This window comes from Triturus cristatus, chromosome 3_2 (genome assembly GCF_964204655.1).
Source record: "Triturus cristatus chromosome 3_2, aTriCri1.1, whole genome shotgun sequence".
NCBI classification, from domain to species: Eukaryota; Metazoa; Chordata; class Amphibia; order Caudata; family Salamandridae; genus Triturus; species Triturus cristatus.
Genome location: NC_140584.1, coordinates 681922833 through 681944046, shown reverse-complemented (window position 1 = coordinate 681944046; position 21214 = coordinate 681922833). Strand labels below are relative to the sequence as shown.

General features: G+C 43.0%; 1 protein-coding gene across 1 annotated transcript in view; it reads right to left on the bottom strand.

Moving 5' to 3' along the window:
• Nucleotides 1–21214, bottom strand: part of TFPI (tissue factor pathway inhibitor) — a 264389-nt gene that overhangs the window by 70114 nt on the left and 173061 nt on the right. Inside the window, exon 6 of the mRNA XM_085648705.1 lies at nucleotides 5579–5671. Coding sequence (XP_085504831.1) covers nucleotides 5579–5671 — 93 coding nt within the window. The remainder of the gene's footprint in view (nucleotides 1–5578; nucleotides 5672–21214) is intronic.

Below are 21214 nucleotides of genomic sequence, written 5' to 3'. Positions count from 1 at the left end.
TACATGTGATATTGGATGTTTGAGTCTTTGAGGATTACAGTGAGTGGTTCCATGAAGAGTTTGAAGAGCGTGGGGGAGAGCGAGGATCCCTGGGGCACACCCAGCAAGCAGGAACTGGAGTTGGATAGTGTTTGATTGGATTTGATTCTCTGAGTTCTATTGTTGAGAAAAGAGGCAAACCATTTTAGAACTGTGCCTGAGAGCCCCATCCTACATTCCAATAGGCTCAGTAGATTGTTATGTTTTACAGTGTCAAATGCTGATGAGAGATCAAGTAGTATGAGTAGGCAAGACTCATTCTTGTCAAGCAGGGTGAGCGCGTCGTCTACTATATGAGTGATGGCCGTTTCCGTGCTGTGGCTGGGACGGAAGCCTGATTGAAATTGGTTGAGCAGTTGAAATTGCTCAATGTGTTTGCGCAGTTGTTTGTGTACACATTTCTCAAGTGGTTTTGCCAGGGTAGGGATGTTTGTGATTGGCCGATAGTTATTCAAGTCTTCAGGGTCTGCTGTGGTTTTTTGAGAATGGGGAGAACTAGGCCCTCCTTTAGGCAGTCAGGGATCACACCTTGCAGGTGAGACGCATTGATGATCTTGGACCAGAGTGGGACCAGTGATCCTATCAGTTCCTTAAAGAAGTTGGAGGGGAGGTGATCAGTGAAGTGATTTGACAGTTTCAGGGTTGAGAGGATGCTGAAGATGGCAGTGTCGTTGATGGGTGGGAATTGACTCCAAGAGGCACTGTTTTTAGTGGAGTGAAAGGGTGGAATAGGAGGGGACGAGTGTAAGGAGGAGTCAAGAGAGGGTGAGAGATCGATCCGGGCAGACTTTCGATCTGATTCGATCTTACTCGCCTAATCAAGGAAGAAGTCGGCAATGTCATTGCAGTTAGGCTGAGGGCAGGAGATGAGAGGGGATTCATTAGGTGTGGTATTGGATTGTGACTTAATCAGCTCAAATAACCTTTTCTGGCGATTTTTGGCTTTGTCCAGTTGTGATTTGAAGAAGTTTGCTTTCGCCTTTCTTATGAGTTTGTTGTATCTACTCCTTTTTAGTCTTTGGATTATTAGTAGATTAATGGATGGAGCGGATCTCCAAGCACGTTCTGCCAGTCTCATGCTGTGTCTGTCAGCATTTAGGCTGTCGTCGAACCAAGGTTTGGCGGCTTTTCTTTTTAGTTTAAGTGGGTAGTTGCACTCAGGGCGGACAACATGGAGTTGTTATAGTGCTTTGTGAGGTCATGCACATCAGTCATGTTTGCAGGCGGCTGTAGGGAGATATTGCAGCGAGCTATAAGCTCATCAACGTTTGAATTTTGGAGCGTTCTTTTCCAATGTTTTTGTTTTACTGGTTGTGATCTTTTGGGGTTCCAATTTTCTAGGATATGAAAGGTGATCAGGTGATGTCAGACCAGTCACAGGGGAGGATAGATTCAAGCTGTATGGAGTTGGGATTGGCGATGATTAGATCGAGGGTTGATCCTAAATTGTGCGTGGGTTTGTCACAGAATTGAGTCAGGCAGAGATCAGTTAGGAAGTTTTTGAGACTCGCCTGGTCATGTGGGTCATTCCAGAGGAGATTGAAGTCACCAAGGAAGATCTGGGGGCAGTGTCGTCCCTGATTGGAGGAGATGGTTCCCATAGTTTGTTCAATTAGAGGGAGGTTGTCATCTGGAGGGTGATAGAAGATGTGCAGGCTGCATAAGGGTCTATGTTTGCTAGTGATGTCTATGGATAAATATTCACAGGATGAGAGATTTGCTGAAGGGGACTGTTTTGCTCAGAGAGAGTTGTGGTAGATACAGGCTATGCCACCACCCGTTTTCTTAACACAATCAAGTCTGATAATGTTGTGGCTTGGAGGGACTAGAATGTCAAGAGTGGGACCTGAGGAGTCGGTGAGCCAAGTTTCGGTGAGGATAAGGAGGTCTAGATCCTGGGCGAGGATGAGATCAGCAAGGTCCGTGGCATGTTTCACCGCTGATCTATAGCTGAGTAACATGCATTTCAGGTGTAGTTTGTGGTCAGTGAGGGCCTGTGTAATGGGGATCTGCATGAGGTTATTAATGTTTAAGGCATTGCTTTGAGGATGGGAGCTCTATGTGGGTTGGGCGGTGATGCTTTGAATAGCCATCGTTTTGCCATGCTTGGGATTATTTGAGCCAGGCGCCATTGCAGGGGTGGTTTGTGCCGTTCCAGTGGGGACGGAGATGCCTGCAAGTGAGGAGTTGTAGGCTTGGAGGAGGGAGAGAATATCTGATTTAGATAGATGATTTTTGGATCTGGCGGGTCTAGATTGAGCGTTGGTGTAGGGAGTGGAAATCCAGTCTTAGCTTGTGGGTTTCTGCTCAGCGACACTCGGTACCCTGGGGGAAGGAGATGGTATATAGGGGTGAGCCCTGATCAAATGCTGGGACCCCTGCAAAGTCTTGTTGGAGGCGAGGTCAAAGGCCAGGTCTGAGGTGATGTTAAGAAGATTTTGAATGCCAGCTTTCAGTTTTAGAAGTTCTCTGTTAATTTCTTTGAGATTAGATGCAGGATCAGACTGTGGTTCATAGTTCTTGTGGAGGGGAGGAGGGGGGTTGTTCGCTAGGGTGGAGATAGACGGGTCCCTGGAAAGGGGGCGATGAGGGAGGGGATGTCTCTTGAGGAGGATTTCCGTCTCTGCTGTGCTGGAGAACACTGTAATATAGCGCTAGAGTTGGCATGAGCCCGTGGTTTGGATGAAGGGGGCAAAGGGTTTGAACATTGAGGGTTAGAGAGTGAGCAGGGTCTTTTGGTGTTGAGGGGGACAAAGGGAAAAGTATTTAAGGAGGGATGTGGGCGAGCCTGCTGTGTAAAGAGGGAATTATGTTGGGAAGAGCCAGGAGGGCGGGCCTGCTGTGGAGAGGGGGAGATATGTAGGAGAGAGCTAGGAGGATGGGCCTGCTGTGGAGAGGGGGAGTTGTGTGGAAGAGAGCCAGGAGTGGGACAAATGAAGTGACGGTGATCGGTGCTCAGGATATCTTTTGCTCCAGTATTAAGGGAGTGGCAATGTTCCAGTCTGTATCTTCGTGAGATGGTGGGCGAGTCTGTGGGGCCCAGATTTGGCGGAGCTGGGGCCCTATTTGTGTTATTGAGTGTAGGCGGGGCGATCAATAGGTGGTTGCAGCCACTTAAGAGAGAGATCTAGATGGTCCTGTGGCAAGGTTAGTGGAAGGACGTTCCTAGAGTGATTGGAAGTGTCAAGTGATTTTTTAATGAAGGAGAATCTGTCATCAAATAGGTTCAGGTTCCGATCGGAGGCTTGAGTTAGGATATTCCCATTGTTGTATATGGATATGGTAGCATTAGCACTGAAAGTGGGTGACGACTCAACTAAGAGTCTTATACCGTGAGGAAATTTCTTAGCTGAGGCGATTCTGAGTAAAGCTTGGAATGCCGTTCTCCACTGCGCTCTTCTTTTTGTATAGAAGATCAGGTCATTGGTAATGGTTGTCTCTGTGCTATGATGACTTATTTTGCTCTGCCTTCTGAGAAGGAAAGTACTGTTTGCCCATTTCTCACAAACAGTTGTGAAATTAATATATTTACTATAAAAGTCTGCCTAATATTCAGAGGCAAAGCTCCCGCAGTGTACTCCTCACAGTATCAGAAGGATCATGCTGTTGTGCCCTAAAGTGTTCAATGAAATGTTAACAACTCACTTCATATGTAGTTTCCTTGTAAGGGACCTGGCAATGGGCCTCCATTCAGTGCCTGCTACAAATGGCTGAAAGCTTACATGTCCATTACGCAGTGTAGTACTGAGCGCATATGCAGAGGTGTTGGGTGTGCGGCCTGTGGCTAGCCTCCTCTGCAAATGCTTGAACCCCGTTGCAGGGGGGCAGGGTGCGCAGCAGGTTGAGCACGACAGGTTGAAGGCCACAAAGGGGTACATAGCTGCCCGAGGTGTGAAAACAGGCACACAAAAGAAAAATAAATTTAGTGGACGGTAAGGTTGCAAATTTAAAAACAAATTGAGACCACGTGGTTACCATTATGTATTCTGTAACAGGCACCTTTCTCCCGAGCTCACGAGTTTCAGTACATTTGTGATCTGCACAAAGGCAAAAAAACAAATGTACATAGCGCATAACGCTGTAAGCTAGCTTTTAGGACAGAGTAAGAGTGGATAAAGGCACAAAACTGCCTTTGTGGATGAATGCAGAATGTAGATATAGCACACGCACTCAATACAAACAAGCATTTGCAATGCAATAGGTCTCACAATTACGAGATTTTGAGCTATTGGTATTGTAAATGACAATGCCTTTTATTTGTGTTTAAAAAACCTGTATTAATAAAAGGCATTTTCCTTTACAATACCAATAGGTCAAAGTTTCTAAAATACGGACACCTATTGCATTTCAAATGCTTGTTGTTTACAAGCGCCCCATGCTGTGCTTTCACAAAAGGCCATGCCCCTTTCTTTACAAGAGCCATGTCTAATGGGCCACTATTAAAGTGAAAGCGCGGTATGGGATGCTTTTACCCAAAAAAGCATTTGTTTGTCAAGTTTACAAACAAATGATTTTTTTTGTAAAAGCGCCTTGTGTAAAGCGCCCATTTACACGCTGAATGCTGCAGAAAAGTATCAAGTGCCTGCAGTAGGAGAAACCATTAAACGAAATAGTGCTTACTGAGTAAATATGACGTACCGTGTAACAACCGAAGTAAAAAGGCCAGTCCTCATGGGAGGTTACAAATGAAGACAGGGTGGTACTGAGTAGGTACTAACAAGCCTATTAACGAATCAGAAGTCAGCATTTACGAAAGACAATGAGACAAGCCAATGACAAATATGGGCAGAGAGTGGGCGGGACTTCAAGCCTATACTCCAATACAGCATGGCTCGCAGAGCAGCACATGCGCTGACCTGGCACGACCTTAAAATCAAGAGCTTGAGATCAAGAGTGTTGTGTACTGCAATAATGCTTTACCTGCCAGCATGGTATACCATTACCAAACTCAACCAATGTGCTGAAATGACAGTTCACATTAGAGAATTTTCTATCATTATGTTAAATCCCCAGTAATAAGCCCTGATATGACATAGAGCTGACACTTCTTACCATATGGCGGGTTAAGTGTGAAGCATTTGTTACCAGCTACTAGCACAGTCATGACTCATATTGGGAAGGGGTGTTGGTGTTGTCTGTAAACATACATGTGAACTCATGTGACACGCATGTGGTGTATTAATACCAATACATGAAAGACAAGTTGCATAGTTTGTAATCTACAGCCAGTGTACAAGAAGAGTACCAACAGTGCTGTCTACAAACAGAGCATCCAGGATGGTGTGCATCTACATGCTGCAAAGTATTCTGAGCAGAGGTGGTTAAAAATATGTGGTGAAGCAAGGAAGAAGCTTGGAGGGGAGAGGTGGATGGATAGTGAAACATACAGTGTACTGTTATAAGTTTATGATGTCAAGAAATGTGGGCAGGATACGGAAAACATATAGCGTAATGTTATAAGATTATGATGTCTAAAACAATGTTGCAAATTACAATATTGTTACTCCGATACACCTCTGAACGACAATGCAGGCTTTACCTGTACTTCTTGTTGACACAGCGGGCACCTCAAATGTTAAGCTGTAGCTTAATGTTTCCGTTTTTTCTTCGTGGTCGTTTGAAACTGGAGGCACTTACAAAGAGAAAAAACCCAATAATTATATGTTTCACTTCTCACAAGGTAATTTAATTAGATAAATAATTATATTATTATTGTTATTATTCTATCAGTATTATTTTATTATGTTTTGTAATATTTTATCATCATCATTATTATTTATTCTTAAGAAAAGGAAGAAGAAGGAAGAGGCAGAGAAGAAGGGTCCGGTGGCCCAGTGTACTAATGCATCTACACCAGGATTGTGCTTGACTTGGTGGTCACAGGTTCAAATCACAGGGGTCTATCCAGATTTGCATCCTTCCTTGGCCAATCAAAGGAATACCATTGAGTTAGGTAGCAATAAACATCTGTTATTTCAGCCTCAAGAGACCCAAGGGTGAATGTGTGCTTTACAAATACAACTTGTACTAGAAAGACATTTACTCAGCAGAACAGATCAATACTTGCAAAGATGATGAAAAACAGAATGTTAATGTCACGTTATGTTACTGAGTAATTGTATAGAGTCCGCCACTCGTCAGATACTTGGACTCCTGCAACTGTGTGCAGATATTGTCTGCAATCGCGTTTCATCCAGAGGAGGTTCTCCACTGGGGGATATTTGTTCCTGAGCCCCTTTGTGGTGGATAGGTAGTGTTTGAGGGTGTGAGTTACACTCACAGAGGTATTCCTTAAAGGGGTGGGTCTTGCCACCCTCCAGCCTATTGCGTGTGTAGTGGGTTGTCTCTGCTTGGTGATTGACAGTGAGGATTCAGGTCTTCAGGCCCTCTGCCAAACCAGTGTCAGCTGGTGAAGTGTTGTTGTATGAGGGTAATGGACCTCTTGCCCCTCATACTCCTCAGCCACAGAACTACTGAATCTGCTCCACTAGTTACCTCTAAAAAACGAGTGCTGTTCAAGTCAGCATGCATAGTCTACAAAGCTATACATCTAGCTGGGCTACGCTCTCTCCAAGGCAAGTTTGTATGCCACCGTCCAAGCTGGTCCATGCTCTCAGCCAAAATTAACCCGCTCTGCCTCCCGAAGTTTAAAAAAGTGAGGAAAGGTGGCACAGTCATCTCCATTCAGCCTTCACGCCTCTGGAATAGCCTTCCTTCTGCTCTTCATGCTACAGACAGCATGTCGTCTTTCTGGAAGTTACTAAAACTTCGCTTTACAATCAATAATTGAACCCTTGGCAGCCAGGTTCTGCATGATTTAGATCCCTTCATCCCTAGTGCCAAGGCACCTGTTAGATAACAGGGCACTCTATAAATGTAATAAAAATAATAATAATCTCATGCCCTTCCAAATGACCTAGGTGGTTGTGCGTCATACTATTTACAGTTTGTATATTTTGTTTCTGATATGGGGTGTACTGTTCCTGATCTAGGTTCTAATGGAATCATGTCAACTTGGGGTCTAGGTTCTCTCAGTCTTTGCAGTTACAAACTGTCAGTTCCTATCTTGCATTATTCCTGTTGATTATGTGTGTAGACTCCAGCTGTTGATTAGCCATGGCCCATGCATGTAAGAGTGGTGGAGCACGGTAGGGGGGGGATTTCGATGGACGATGATGAGGGAAAATTAAATGAATAATAACATTTCCCTCGTCATCGTCTGTTGAAATCCCCCCCCCCGGGCCCGACCTCCCCACCGCACTTACCTGCACGGGCCGTGGCTGCTGTGGATATGTCTTCTGGTCTCCTCTGTACCTTTGTAACACTGCCCCTTATTTTCCCAGACCCACCAGAGTCATCTCTGAGGTGTCTTTCTTCCCCAGGAGTCACCTCAGAGTTTTCTTTCTCCATCAGAGTTGTAGCTTAGGTTCTCATCACACACAGTCTTATGGCCCATGGTTCCCTTTTAGCAATAAGTCTACGCCAACGTTGGAGACACAAAGGTTTGGTTGTTATGAGACAGACTCTGGCACTTTCTATTCCAGGGTAGCAGGGTTAGAGTCAGTGGTCTACATCCAATAATGCTAAAATCCCGATCTCCTCATTGTTAGTGTTTGATCAATTCACAAAATACTTGTTTGTCATTATATTTATGAAATAGAAACTAGCTCCAGACCAGAATAGTTTACGGTGTATGTGATTTCACATTTCCTGGTTCTTTTGTCCTGGTCAGTGATCCTCGCAAAGTACTTAATTTGAGAGAGCTGGCAATTTCATTAAACACAGTAGTTCTACTATAACTTTTCCTTTGTAACTCTTTTGGCCAGAATAAACATTTCAATAGTCTTTATTGAATACTGGAATCAATTCTAGTTCAGAAGATCCCACAACAGCAAAATGTATTTATAGTGCAATACTGCAACACTGTAAAACAAGCTATTGTCCATTTATAGGTCAAGGTCTACAGACCCCCTACCTCTTCACTCAACATGGTGTCTCTTTTAGATGTCCTGGGCTCAAGAGCTCTGGTCCTGTCATGCCTTGACTACGCCAGCAGGATTCAGACCAGGGCACCGCTGTTGACGTAGTTCCTGATGGATATAATGTCCTACTCAATACAGGCATAAGGAAAGGGCAGAAGATATGACTTCAACGTCCCAGCATCATTGATTACTCAACCCCTACCCACTAGGGAATTGTTATTGTTCTACTACATTACTGCCTAAGTCATGAAGGACCACCTCATAAAATCCGACTAGTAGAACAAACCCCACCCTCTTTGGTGGAATCATTATCGATTTTAATGCCATTTCTAGATATAAAGAATGAATACCAGAAAAACTTATCATATTTAGGGGGTCATTCTGGTGGCGGTCAGACCGTTTCCGATGGCTCATCGGACACTGTCCAGCCGCCATCTGCTGTTGCGGTCCGACCGACGCATTACCATGCGTAAAGTCGGAGGCAGCAGGTGGAGGGACAGTCCGACGCTGTTCTGTCGGACCGTCGGAGGGTCAGTAATCCCTACAATATGGACAGTGCCTGCTCGGGCACCGCCATAAGAATTACAATGTCCCTTTCCACCTGCCCTTTCATGATTGTTTGCCCGCTATGAAAAGGCAGGCAGAAAGTGTCTTTGGGGGCCCCTAGTGGGCCCAATTCTCCCCGGGCCCTCTGCTAAGGGGCCTCGAAAGCACCAATGGTGCCCCCTACACACCCGTGCACCGCGTGGCAGGCACCATGCGGTGCCTGCCACACAGTGCAGAGATGTTTTTAAAGTGTACATTTTCTATTGCGGCTAGTGCTGCAGGCCGCAGCACAAACGGCAATGGAAAATATACACTTTGCGACCGCCGTGAAGGAGGTTGCATTGTGATAAGGGCAGCAGGATCGCTGACTCCATGTCGGGCGGTCCCGCTTCCGCTATGGTGCCAGTCGGCCGAGAATCCGACTGGCATCATAATGATGCCTAATGTTTGGATTTAAACCGAGGTGACCACATCTTGGTTACAGACCTAGACGGGATTAAATCTTTACTGAAGAACTGTTCACAAGCCCCTAGCCACTCACTGTTGTATGGAGTGCCTCATGAGCTTTCATTTTGGTCCTGATTTTTAATAGACTGCCTTAGCCTACTAGCCACAACCATTAGTCACCTCAATTTCAACATTCGAATGAATGTAGTCAAGAGACAGTGCGCTACATGTTCCATCTATCGTAAATTGCGTGATGCAGCAGCTTGGCTTTATATTGAAAGCCTGGCTACTGGAGTGGGAGTAAGCCTAGTACAACAATGTATGTTTTGTCCCCTTTGAGGGACAATTTGTTAAGGTATAACCTGAACCGTATAGTCTAAATATGAGTATCAGATTTAACCAAAAAATAAGTCTTGTATTAGCGACGATCGTTGGAATAACAGAAACCCTGTCTGGGACATCAAATTCTGTAGCGGTACACCAAAATATTAGGTGTCGCTAGGGTGAATCGAACACCAACATAAAATAAAGATTATAGATAAATAGTTCCCAATATTGTATCACGAACAGCAAATGTTAAATACTTCTAAAGGCTGTCTATGTTCACATCCAAACCAAGAAATATATAGGTTATGTGAGCCGCCTTTGATCACCAGAAAAGTATCACTGTCCCATAACTTGAAGAAGGTGTGTATATCACAATAAGTTAAGATCACCCAGTGGGTAGAAAAGGGCATGCAAGGACAATGTTCGGAAAGTTGTACCAAAAGAGAAATCGAATTCAGTAATACCACCCTATGCCACAAATTCTATATCAGATAGGTAATTGTCAAACAAAGATTACATAGCAGTTAGTACATATAAAATCCAGTGAGATAAGGAAATCATCATGATACATTCTGTATGCCGAAAATGACATAATGAGCCTCTTACGTTATTGAGCCTCTCATAACAGAATTCTGGATCTGTGACAAGTTCTACATAATTCAATCTGTTAAAAAGATGTGTGATTCCCGATCAGTATTAAGCCCACATTCACAGCTCAAGGTCTGATGATCCATTTAGTTTCCAGTCTTCTGATAGGATTGGGTTGTAATACAATATGCTACAAATTTTGTATTGCAGTTCACAATTTGTTCCACACTATATTTCTTGTTTGTATTGCATTGAAAACAAGTACTTTTGTGATCAGCAAATTGACATAAATTACAAGGTTCACATTTATAAAAACCCTTAGGACGCTTGGGTAATCATGTCTGACAACTGAGCTGTGAATGCAGGTTCATGAAACTGTGACGTACTCTGTTGCATAATGTTTGACCCCTACTGTGTGTCATCAGAGGCTTTTGAGATAAAAAAAAAAACTAGCAAGGGTGGTGTCCAATATGAGTATGTGCCAATGTTTGTGATGAATTCTATAGCTGACTGATTAAGACAACTATATGAAGAGATAAATGCAATCCTTTTAAGGTTGCTTGGTTTACGTTTTTTATTTAATAAGAGGGTATCACGTTTCACCTTAGATATTTTATGTTTGGCCATGGTTAAGACCTCCTTGAAATAACCCCTATTCAGAAAACATTCTTCAAGTGCTCCCAGTTTCTTATGGAACACTTGACATCTCTGCAGTTACTTCCAAGATGTGCCATTTCACCCAGTGGTATAGCATTCTGAAACCACTTCACTCCATCTATGTTGCAAATTGTTTAATATTGTGTCGAATATACATCTGGACAGTAGCCTTAAACCTAGATTGACCTTTGTGCCTTCCCTTCCAGCTGACAATATCATCGATGTGTTTTACACCTTGGTCACTCATGAATTATTTAGACTTGAAGACACAATATGTAGTAAAATCAGAACAAATAATGATAATCTTAGAACAGAAGAGAAGAGGGCACTGAAACAACCAACACAATAATTGAATATTGTAATCAAGGAAACTAACAAGGGTGGCAACATAGTTGTTATGATTGTGGGGAATAATAGTGTTCTCCCCTTATATCTGGAGACAGGGTTCTTCGTACAGAATACCTTAAAACTCTCTCTGATGTTATAAGCACACAAAATGCAGATATTGCTAACTCAAGAATATCCAGACAGCTGTCAAACGGTATAAATATCACTTAAAAGTTGAATATGCAACCAATGTAGGAACAACTAGATTATTCAGTGTCTCTGTCTAGAGGGTGACCACTTCAGCATTTAGTATTTAGATTGTGTTCACCAATGGGTTGGGGTTGTTGTGTAGAGGTTGCAAGTCGACACTGTGTCCTTTGCTACAATACTGTTTAATGTGGTTTACTATCTCTCATTTGGGAAATTCTGGAGAGCACCTCAACCCTAGGTTCAATCTACCGTTAGGAGAAAAAGACAATTAATACTGCAAATTAGCTGAAAGGATTGTGGATAAAAGACAAACATGAGCTCGTGGTGACAAAGATAGTAACCGCAATGTCTGATGCATAATGCAAAGAGCAGCAGATTAGTGCATGCTCAGACCATCCTTGCATGGAAGATGATAACCTTCCATGCAAGGATGCACCACAGTAGGAAGCTCAGCTAATCGAAACTGTACAAAAGATTGAGATGCCACAGAATGGATCATTACTTATCGAGTGTTAATGAAAAATGACAAACACACAATACATAAAAAGTGAGATAACAGGCTCAGAATTGATGCCTATGCATGAATATGAAAACAGAAAGAAATGGTTTGGGGTGCCCAAACTCAAACAAAAGCACTGAACATAGAAACTGTGATTACCTCCTTATTTTCAACATCATGGAGTCCATTAAAATTAAAATATGCACATCGCAAAATACAACTAGCGGATCGATCTGTACACATTTTAAAGTATCTATGGCCCCACTGGTGAACCTCATCGCCTTATTTGGGTGTCAGTTCTATACTTATACAGATGACACCCAGATCATTCAAAATGACAAACACACAATACATAAAAAGTGAGATAACAGGCTCAGAATTGATGCCTATGCATGAATATGAAAACAGAAAGAAATGGTTTGGGGTGCCCAAACTCAAACAAAAGCACTGAACATAGAAACTGTGATTACCTCCTTATTTTCAACATCATGGAGTCCATTAAAATTAAAATATGCACATCGCAAAATACAACTAGCGGATCGATCTGTACACATTTTAAAGTATCTATGGCCCCACTGGTGAACCTCATCGCCTTATTTGGGTGTCAGTTCTATACTTATACAGATGACACCCAGATCATTCTATGCAAAGATGGCAATTTCAACTCTTTGCATGAATGCTTCAAAACCTGCTTACTTGAGGTAGCTAACTGGAAAAACATCAATGATCTCAACTTTAATGCCAATAAAACGGAGATCCTGGTCTTCGGGAATGCCTCCTACTGATCCCCTTCTTGGCGGCCGGAATCCTTAGGCATTTTTCCCACCCCAGCTACCGCTGCATGAAATTTGGGAGTCAATTTTTATTTCAAAGTGTCTTTTAAGCCTGACATTAATAAACTAACATCTGCTTGTTTCTTTACTATAAAGGTTTTAAAGAAAAAACCTCTGGTCATGAGAAAGATTGATTACTGCAAAGTGCTAAACAGTGACAATTATCAGAAAACTACAAGCAAGCCGTATGAATCTCCGAAGCATCCGGGCAATCCTTGGCTCAAAGATGCCATTAACACAATGGAAGATTATGTCATAGTGAGGAAAGAGCAAAGTATATACCATTAACTTTATATATTACTATTCATATGGACCACAAGTATGTTTTGTCTTTTCTGATATGTCAGTAGCTGTTATCACATGGAAAGATGTATTTAGCTATGGTCGTATTACCCTCTAGTATTGACTTTGACAACAATCTCAGGAATACCCCTCACATCTCAGGACATGAGGCGCCCAGCGAGTGTCTGTTAATTTATTTTAGAATTGTTACGATTTTAAATGACGCTGACTCCGGGGGAGATTGAGCAGAGATCCCAACCCTTGGGTATGACAGTGGGAGGGCCTGACCTGCCAAGCAAGAATGGCCTAGCTAAGTGCTCCCAATGCTTTATGGAGCTATTCCTCACAGGTTATTTGCAATTAAGGAAGCAAGGGACATATGTATGAAGCCCATTTCCCGTTCTCCAACGTGCCGATTCTCAGAATCGGCCCATTTGCGAACGGGAAAAAGCCTTTTGGGATGTATCATCCCAAAAGGCCCTCGCAAAATAGGGAATTGCAAAATTTGCGATTCCTTATTCTGTGAAAGCATTTAAGGAATCACAAATTGCGATTCCTTAAGTGCGATGTACAAAGCACCCAAGTTGTGCGATTTCTCCTTAAGAAATCGCAAATGATCACCAACCTCAACTTGGTGGTAATTTGCGATTTCTTTGAAAAATTCACTTTTTTGCATTTTTAAAGTGCCATGTGGTGCGCATACATGCCCTTAGGGCATGTATGTGTGCCACATGTGCACACATGCACATTTCAGGGGTGCAACAGGGTGTCCTTTTGACATCCTGACACCCTTGAAATTGCATTCTCATTTTGCGATTCTCTAATTGAGAATTGCAAATTGAGAATGTCTTCCCATTCATTCCTATGGACCTCTACGCCCATAGGAATGAATAGGGAGGTATTCCTTAATTGCGAATCGCAATTTGCGATTCGAAATTAAGGAATATGTAGTATTCGCAAAATTATTTGCAAATCCAACATACATAGCGTTTTGCGATTCTCAAATAGCGATTCTCTAAAAATCACTATTTGAGAATCGCAAATGTATCCTTTGATACATATGCCCCCAACTCACCTGACCTTTTGCGAAATATAATGAACTCAACCAAATACGATAGATCTGTAACCATCTAACACTGTTTAAGGCAGGAAATACTAAGAAATGACGACCATCACAGAAATGGAATATCACTGAATCATATATATATAGATTTTTTTTGCAGAGTTTTATATAGCGCGAACTTGACCCCAATTGGGTATCAGAGCGCTTTACATAGCACCAGTTATGTTGCATGAGGACACACATTCATTTTTGTTAGGCACGGGGAGATTAAGTGATTTGCCCAGAATCACAGGATGTTCAGCGTCATTGCCGAGACTCAAACCCAGTTACCCAAGATTCGAGGTCGACCGCCCTAGCCATTAGGCCACCTCCTCTCCCCTAATATATGTTCTAAAATCTTTGGTATCTAGCAAAACAAGCAGTTGCAAAGCCAATTGGTCTCAGATTGGCAAGCTGGCGCAATAGTCATTTTCTAATCAAATGCCACAAAAATAATAGGAAAATAAAATAAAATATAACACAATACTGCTTATACATGGCAGCATTATTCTTGCAATCAAAACATTTAAATAACAAAGTAACAATCACACATTGCATACACACTTCTAATATGTATAGAGACCTGTTTTAACTATAATGGGCGTCACAAAAAATTATGATTTTTATTGGTCCAAGGAAAAGGTACCCTTGGCTTTGAATTACTGTAAACTGAAATCATGGTGTAAACGCACAAGGACAACTAAAAAGAATTGGCATTGGCCACCAGCCTTTTGGCTTTGCTAATGCTTGTTTTGTTGTCATTCTTGCAAATCTTTATTATTAGGGAAGCTGCAAGCCCCTCATCAATCAATCTCAAAACACGAAAACATTAAGAAAAGGCAAAAAGGCTAAATAAAATTTGGTCTGAAAACGCACACACTGCAGCAGTAGACCTTGTCACTTAATGGAACTAAATTGTGTGTGAATGTGCTCCTTGTGAAAGAGCAGAATGCTGTCACTCACAGTGAAGATCGCCAATAGCTGAAATGGGCCAAACCATTGCCCACCACTGTATCTTGAAGAGAGCAGAAGAAAAATGTGAATCACACAACCACAGACCAATGGATGAAAAGGGCAAGCTGAAACTACTTTCTACAATTTTAGTAAAATCAAAACATCTTAGCTAATGCCCAGTAGCAGATAGCAGGGAATGAGGGTGACAGGGGTGGGGGGGGGGGGGGGGGGGGGACAAAATAATAAAACACCTCCTTGCCACGTCTCTCTTCTGTCATTCCTCGTAGTCTCCCCCTGGCCGGAACCAGGAAGCACACAGGCAACCTCCCCAAAGCCAATCACAATGCTGCAATGCAGCGAAGTGATATGTCTGAGCGCCGTGGTTCGGCAGTCAGATGGGGAATGGAAGCCTGGACATATGCTGAACCAGGCTGTGTAATGCAGCCTGGTGGGGAACATGCAAGAGGCGCATGACTGTTTGGCCAAGTAGTCATGCCCACTTGGAGTGCGCAAACTACTCCATCCCATGTGCCACCAGTCCAGTTCCGCCCTACTTAACCCAGCCCTGCCCTACGAAAAAAAAATGATAATAGCAACATTATTATCATTTTATTTTTCTTGCATTGAGAGCAGTGGGGCGATGCTCCTCCGCCTGTGCGATAAAACTGCCCCTGCTAATGTCAGACTTAATACAAAAGACTCGCATGAAAAGACATTGGTAAAATAATTGGACCACCAGCATTGGCCTTTAAGCACACTTCTTTTTATGCAGATATGCATCTGAAAACAAAATATGTGATGACTCACAGTGCAAGAGAACCAATGGCAAAGTGGGCTGACCCATTGCCCCATGCTGTGGGTTTTTGTGGGTGCAATTCACATGTGAATGATATCTAAATGGACTGACAGATGAAGAGGCACTGATGCAAAGGCCAGCTATATGTGTGTTTTTAGGTCTGGCTGGGTAGCGTGGAATGGGCTTTTCTTATTGCTTTCTTACTTCAAGCTATTGGCTGTTTGGTTTCCCCTTCCAAGAACTGCCTCCATTGTAATGCATGAGGGACTATTTTACAGCTGAAAAGTGCAGACTTATTTCAATGTTTGTCACATTAAATTCTTTATCCTCCGCATGCACTCTATTTAGAAAGTAATCTTTTTGGCTACTTTTTCCCCAGTGCCTGCAAATCCAATTGTGTTGGCATTTATATGATTGACAGCATTTGTGCACATAATGCATGTAACCAGCATTTGTCAATCCCTCTTTACAAGCATTGGCACGTCAAAGCTAGACCTATGGTCTTTGCCAATGCTTATTTGTGTTATTCTTAGTATCAGAACCTTTTAGAGAACTAAAGCTATCTCTAGGCCAAGCCTAAAAATGGGCACAAACCTGAGCTTTAAGAGTTGGAGAGGAAGCATGAAGGAGATTAACATAGGGCTCCAAAAGGGAATTAAAGTGTTGGAAGATGAGGAAGATAAGGTCTTCTCTCTGGCATTAGTTAATGTTCTTAGAGAAGTAGAAATCCCAGTCTTGGCAGCTCAAGAAATTCCGACTTCTGAAGAGTCCTGTCTGAAGGCCCAGTGCTTCCTTCCAACACACTACCCAGAATGCAGCAATGAACTGCTTAGAGTCAATGACCAGAGCGCCATGTCCATGACGGACAGGGAGCCAGCGAGGTAGAGTCAGGCTGTGGTGCTGCAACACATCCCATCCCAGGATTGGTAAGTGAGTGTATTGTCATCAGTTAGCTTATGCGTGGTTCCTATTTTAGCAGAAGAAATAGAACACTCCTGCACATTCTCCAATGGGAAACTCCCGCACAAATGTAAAACTTGCAGCCCTCAGAGGGAGATTGTCCCTTGAAAGGTTGTGATTGATGGTGTCACTGTGCCAGGCTAGGAGGCTCCATTTCCTGAAGGGTCCAATTCCTTCCAACATTTCTTTTGCTCACCTATTTGCACATGGCCATTCTTGGATCAGGACATTTAAAAGGCAGAATGTGCTCAGTTGAGAGCTCACTTGCAAAAGGAACCCTTTATGTACAACTGCCAATTGGGCAATCGTTTGCCTGACTGAGGACACTACCGCCTTAATACGGCATTTGCCCTGGGAATAGAGGGGCATATCACAGCCCCCATCTTTTCACGCAATTGACAAGACCTTCACATGAACCTATTTATTTCACAAACCTTTGCCAACTACATGAAGTAGGATACACATACAATGTAGTGACAGAGTACATAATTATTATTGGAAGGACAAATGCTGAAAATACCCTTCTGCTAGCTATTTTTTCTACCGATTATTTGATTGGCTGGATACTGATGCAAAATAGATGGTCCCCCATTACTGCTACGCACATAACTGGATTTTTTTCAGATATGGGCCAATCCTTAATTATTTGGAACAACTGTTTCTGACATATAAGCCTTGAAGAAGTTACAATCGTAACGAAACGTGTGTCGGCTGTTTCCATCGTTGACAACAGGGAGGTTATATGAATAGGACCTCCGTGGGACAACTAGCGAAAGCAACACTCTTGTAGCACTATATATATCTTTGTTTTTGGATTGCACTTTAAACATTAGGTCTCCAAAATTGGAATGTAACATTGTCAAGTGTCATTAAATCGAATTTTGCATAAATCTATCTGTTGGATTACTTGCCTGTGAGCGGTCATACTGCTGAATTGTAAACTGATTACACTATTTAAAATAGTGACACAAAAACTTGGAGAGTGCCGAGGTAAATTTGTTTTGTTAAGGCTTTCGTCATATTCGGGCAGCAAGATGGCACTGATCAATGTTAATTAGCTTCTTACACCAAATGTCAACACAGATGTCTCTTAGTTAGTCAGGAAACTTGCCTTGTTGACAGCTTTGACGACATCAACCATGCAATCATGTTGAAAAGAATGGAAGCGGTGGCCAGATTCTGCAACAAGTCCATCATTTGGCTGGTATCATTTCTCGAAGGGTCGGTTATTTTTAGGGCTCCTGGTTTTATGGTATTTTTTTTTTTGACATTTCTGTCTGTATTTATCCATATTTATTTTTTGTAAACTTTATCTGTATTTATCCATATTTATTATGGGTTTTGTGAAAAAAATAAAGCTGAAACGGGTATATTTCCACATTTATTTAACCAATAAATATGCAGTCATGCTTCAGTGATATGAACACCTGCGGAAGATAAATCAATGCACTTATATGAAAATATGTATATTTCAGTATCAGCCTTGTGCAAAGCTACTGCTGTTTAAGCCTCTTTACTAAAATTCCTTTCTTTTTTAACCTACTTACCTATCAATCCACACAGTTATTGACCTGGCAGTCATAGCAAAGTGTATTTCGAATCACCCGAAAAAGCACAACATTTCTGTTTTCATCCACATTTAAAAATAAATACAGACACGAAAATAAATGGTTTTCTGTCTGTATTTATCTGTAAATATCAGTAAAAACGGAAAACAGGGAGCCTTAGTTATTTTGCATATACAAGCATTTTGGAACTAAAACGTGGACACATGATAATCATCCATTGTACGTTTTTGGGCATAGGGTTCTCCTGACAGTTTTGGTAAGGCTTCAGAGTTTTTGGTAAACAGCTGCTAGACCCTGAAGAGAGACCATGGGGCATATCAGCAACAACCAGCGATAATTATCGCTAAGCGCACTTAGTGCTAGGATAATTATCGCCGGCTAGCGTGGATTTTTATCGCTGAGATAGCGTGCTATTAGCAACGCTTATCTCAAAAGCGATAAAAATCCTAGCGCTAACTGCCAAAAGTGAGATTATCGCTGGAAACCCAGCGATAGCTTGATGATAGGGCCTCACATACTTAGCCATGATATCCACATTCCATAGGATATCATGGCTAAGTCAGTTTCAAAGCAGGCGTAAGGAAATTAGCGATAACAGAGGTTATCGCTACTTTTCTTGTCGCTATGCTGCTTTGCGTGAGGCTTGATAATATGAGAAATGACGCATAGCGACATTTCCCCCGCTATCCTGGGGAGGAACGCCCACTTTGCATCTCATTAGAGATGCAAAGATGGGCGTTAGGAATTCAGGCGCTAAGGCAAGGTTTCACGCAATAGCGTGACCTTGCTAATATAGCGATAAAATGATCGCCGCTTTTCGGCCGAAAACAGCCGCAAAAGCGGCGATACTTTTATATCGCCGCCTTGTAGATATGCCCCTAAGGGGCATATTATCAAGACTGGCGTTAAAATTATCGCCGCTTTAGCGGCAGAAAACTGCCGCTAAAACGGCGATAATGGGCTTGATAATATGCTCTATGGAATTCCAATTGAAGCTCAGGTTAGATGTCCTTCACATCTAACATGGGCTTCAATTGGAATTCCATAGAGCATAGTATCAACCCCATTAGCCCCGTTTTAGCTGCAGTTTTCTGCCGCTAAAGCGGCGATCATTTTATCGCCTGTCTTGATAATATACCCCCATTAACTTTACAACATGCGGTATTATGGCAAGAACTTCACAAAATGGAACAGAAATTAGATAATACATATATGAGCAAAGCACCTGAGAGCCATACACATTGCGTTTGGCGTCAGTATAACTCCAGGGTATTTAAAAGATATATTCATGTGTGGTCATGAGTGACTGAACATATAGAGAGAGCAGCAGTACAATACTGTGTGTTGTGTACATTATATGCAATTGTAGTAAAAGACAGTTGTGGGAAAGAGTTTGATTACTGTATGAAGGAGACATGGAAACCACTTGAGAATCTCAGCAGAGTGAGACCTGATGCTTGCTTATTCAGTCATACGATGCTAACGCCGAATTTATTTGGCAATTTCTCCATCTGCTTTTCCATTTGAGGTATGGCAAATGTGAACGTCACTTTCCTACCACTAGAGGACACTGTAGCATCTCTAACAATCGCTGAATGTTTGTAAATCCAAGTGGTTTTGCCTGAGAATTCTGATCCCTGTATTGGTCAAAAGGCAGCCAAACGAAATACGAAAATGATCATAACGGAAATCTGTAGGTATCGCGGCAACTTTTACAATTGGTTCACATTTGGCAATTTTCGAAATGGCGCCAAAATGTGGATTTGCAGCACAGTTGCAAAAAAAATGGTCACATTGGTCAGAAAGCTGTATATTTTACAGACCGTTCTTTAAGAGCAACATATATATGGACTATTCGGGAACATATTTCTCAGTTTTAGACAATAATGTATGGGCCGATCAGATGTCTGAGCATCAGATAAACACAAACGTTACACGGCAGCCAAACATTTTTATACCAAACCAGAGGCTGTGCGGTGTGCAGGTATCACAGGAAGAGCAGGGGCCGTTCAATGATGGGGCTCTCAGTTATAGAAATGAGAACCATTTAAACTGTCAACTGATGGGGTCATTGGAGCTTGGCAGAGAGGCAAAATGCCTGCCCGAAGTGGCACCAGAATATCCTAGTCCGAAATATCGTCTGACATAAATATTGTGTCCAAAATATTGTTATCAAAATGATGCCTCACTGGAATTAATAATAGAAAATCTACAGTTAATTCAACGATATTATTGTAAATAATCTCTAGACACTGTAGTGACCCACTGGTCACTGTTCTAGTTGTTCTGATGTACCAGCCACTCGCAGAGGGCTGGCTTACACACCCCACCCCACACCCATCCACCACAGGTGTCACTGGACATGTGACCCTGCCAATAAAAGGGGCAGGACGCACGTGCCCTGAGCTAGTTCCACCAAATAGCTAATTGTGTCTGTGCAGTCATTATGCATGCTTGAGTGCCTAGGGCCCTGCACCATTACATTGGGGAGGAGCGGGACCTGCCCGCGTGTTCAGCCTCCTTGTTCGGTGGTTGAAGGAGGAGAGTGATGACCATGTCGAGGGCAACCCCCTGCAGCAGGTGTGGGAAGCATCTGATTGCCTGCGGGGCGTGTGAAGAGCCCTGGGTGAAGGTGAAGAAGCGGGAGCCCACCCCCAGAGGCATATCACAAGCCCCCGCAGCTCCCACAGTGCGGGGGGGCCCCAAGCTCCAGGGTGCCCCCTCTGCTCAGCACTCTGGCCGGAGAGCTCCCGATTGAGCCCAGTGGGGGCCCCTCCACATACCTTGCAGGGAGGCCCCTTCAAGTTTCGTTACGCCAGTGCCCATCCCGCATCAGAAGAGCATGTGGCTGTGCAATCCGGCGTGATGTGAGCCCTCCCCGATGGCAGAGGAGAAATGCAAGCAAGGCTGAACTGCAGAGACACCGGCCGCTGCTGCAGACAGTGCCACGAAGCCGAGGGAAGCCCGACCAGTTAGTTAGTGTGCAGAAGGTGAGCCCTAAGTGGGGAGACGGGGCAGCGAAAGAAAGCCTAACGAGGGGAGAATGATGTAGAGAGCCACTCGGCCTCTACACTACAATGTATAACTCTATACACGC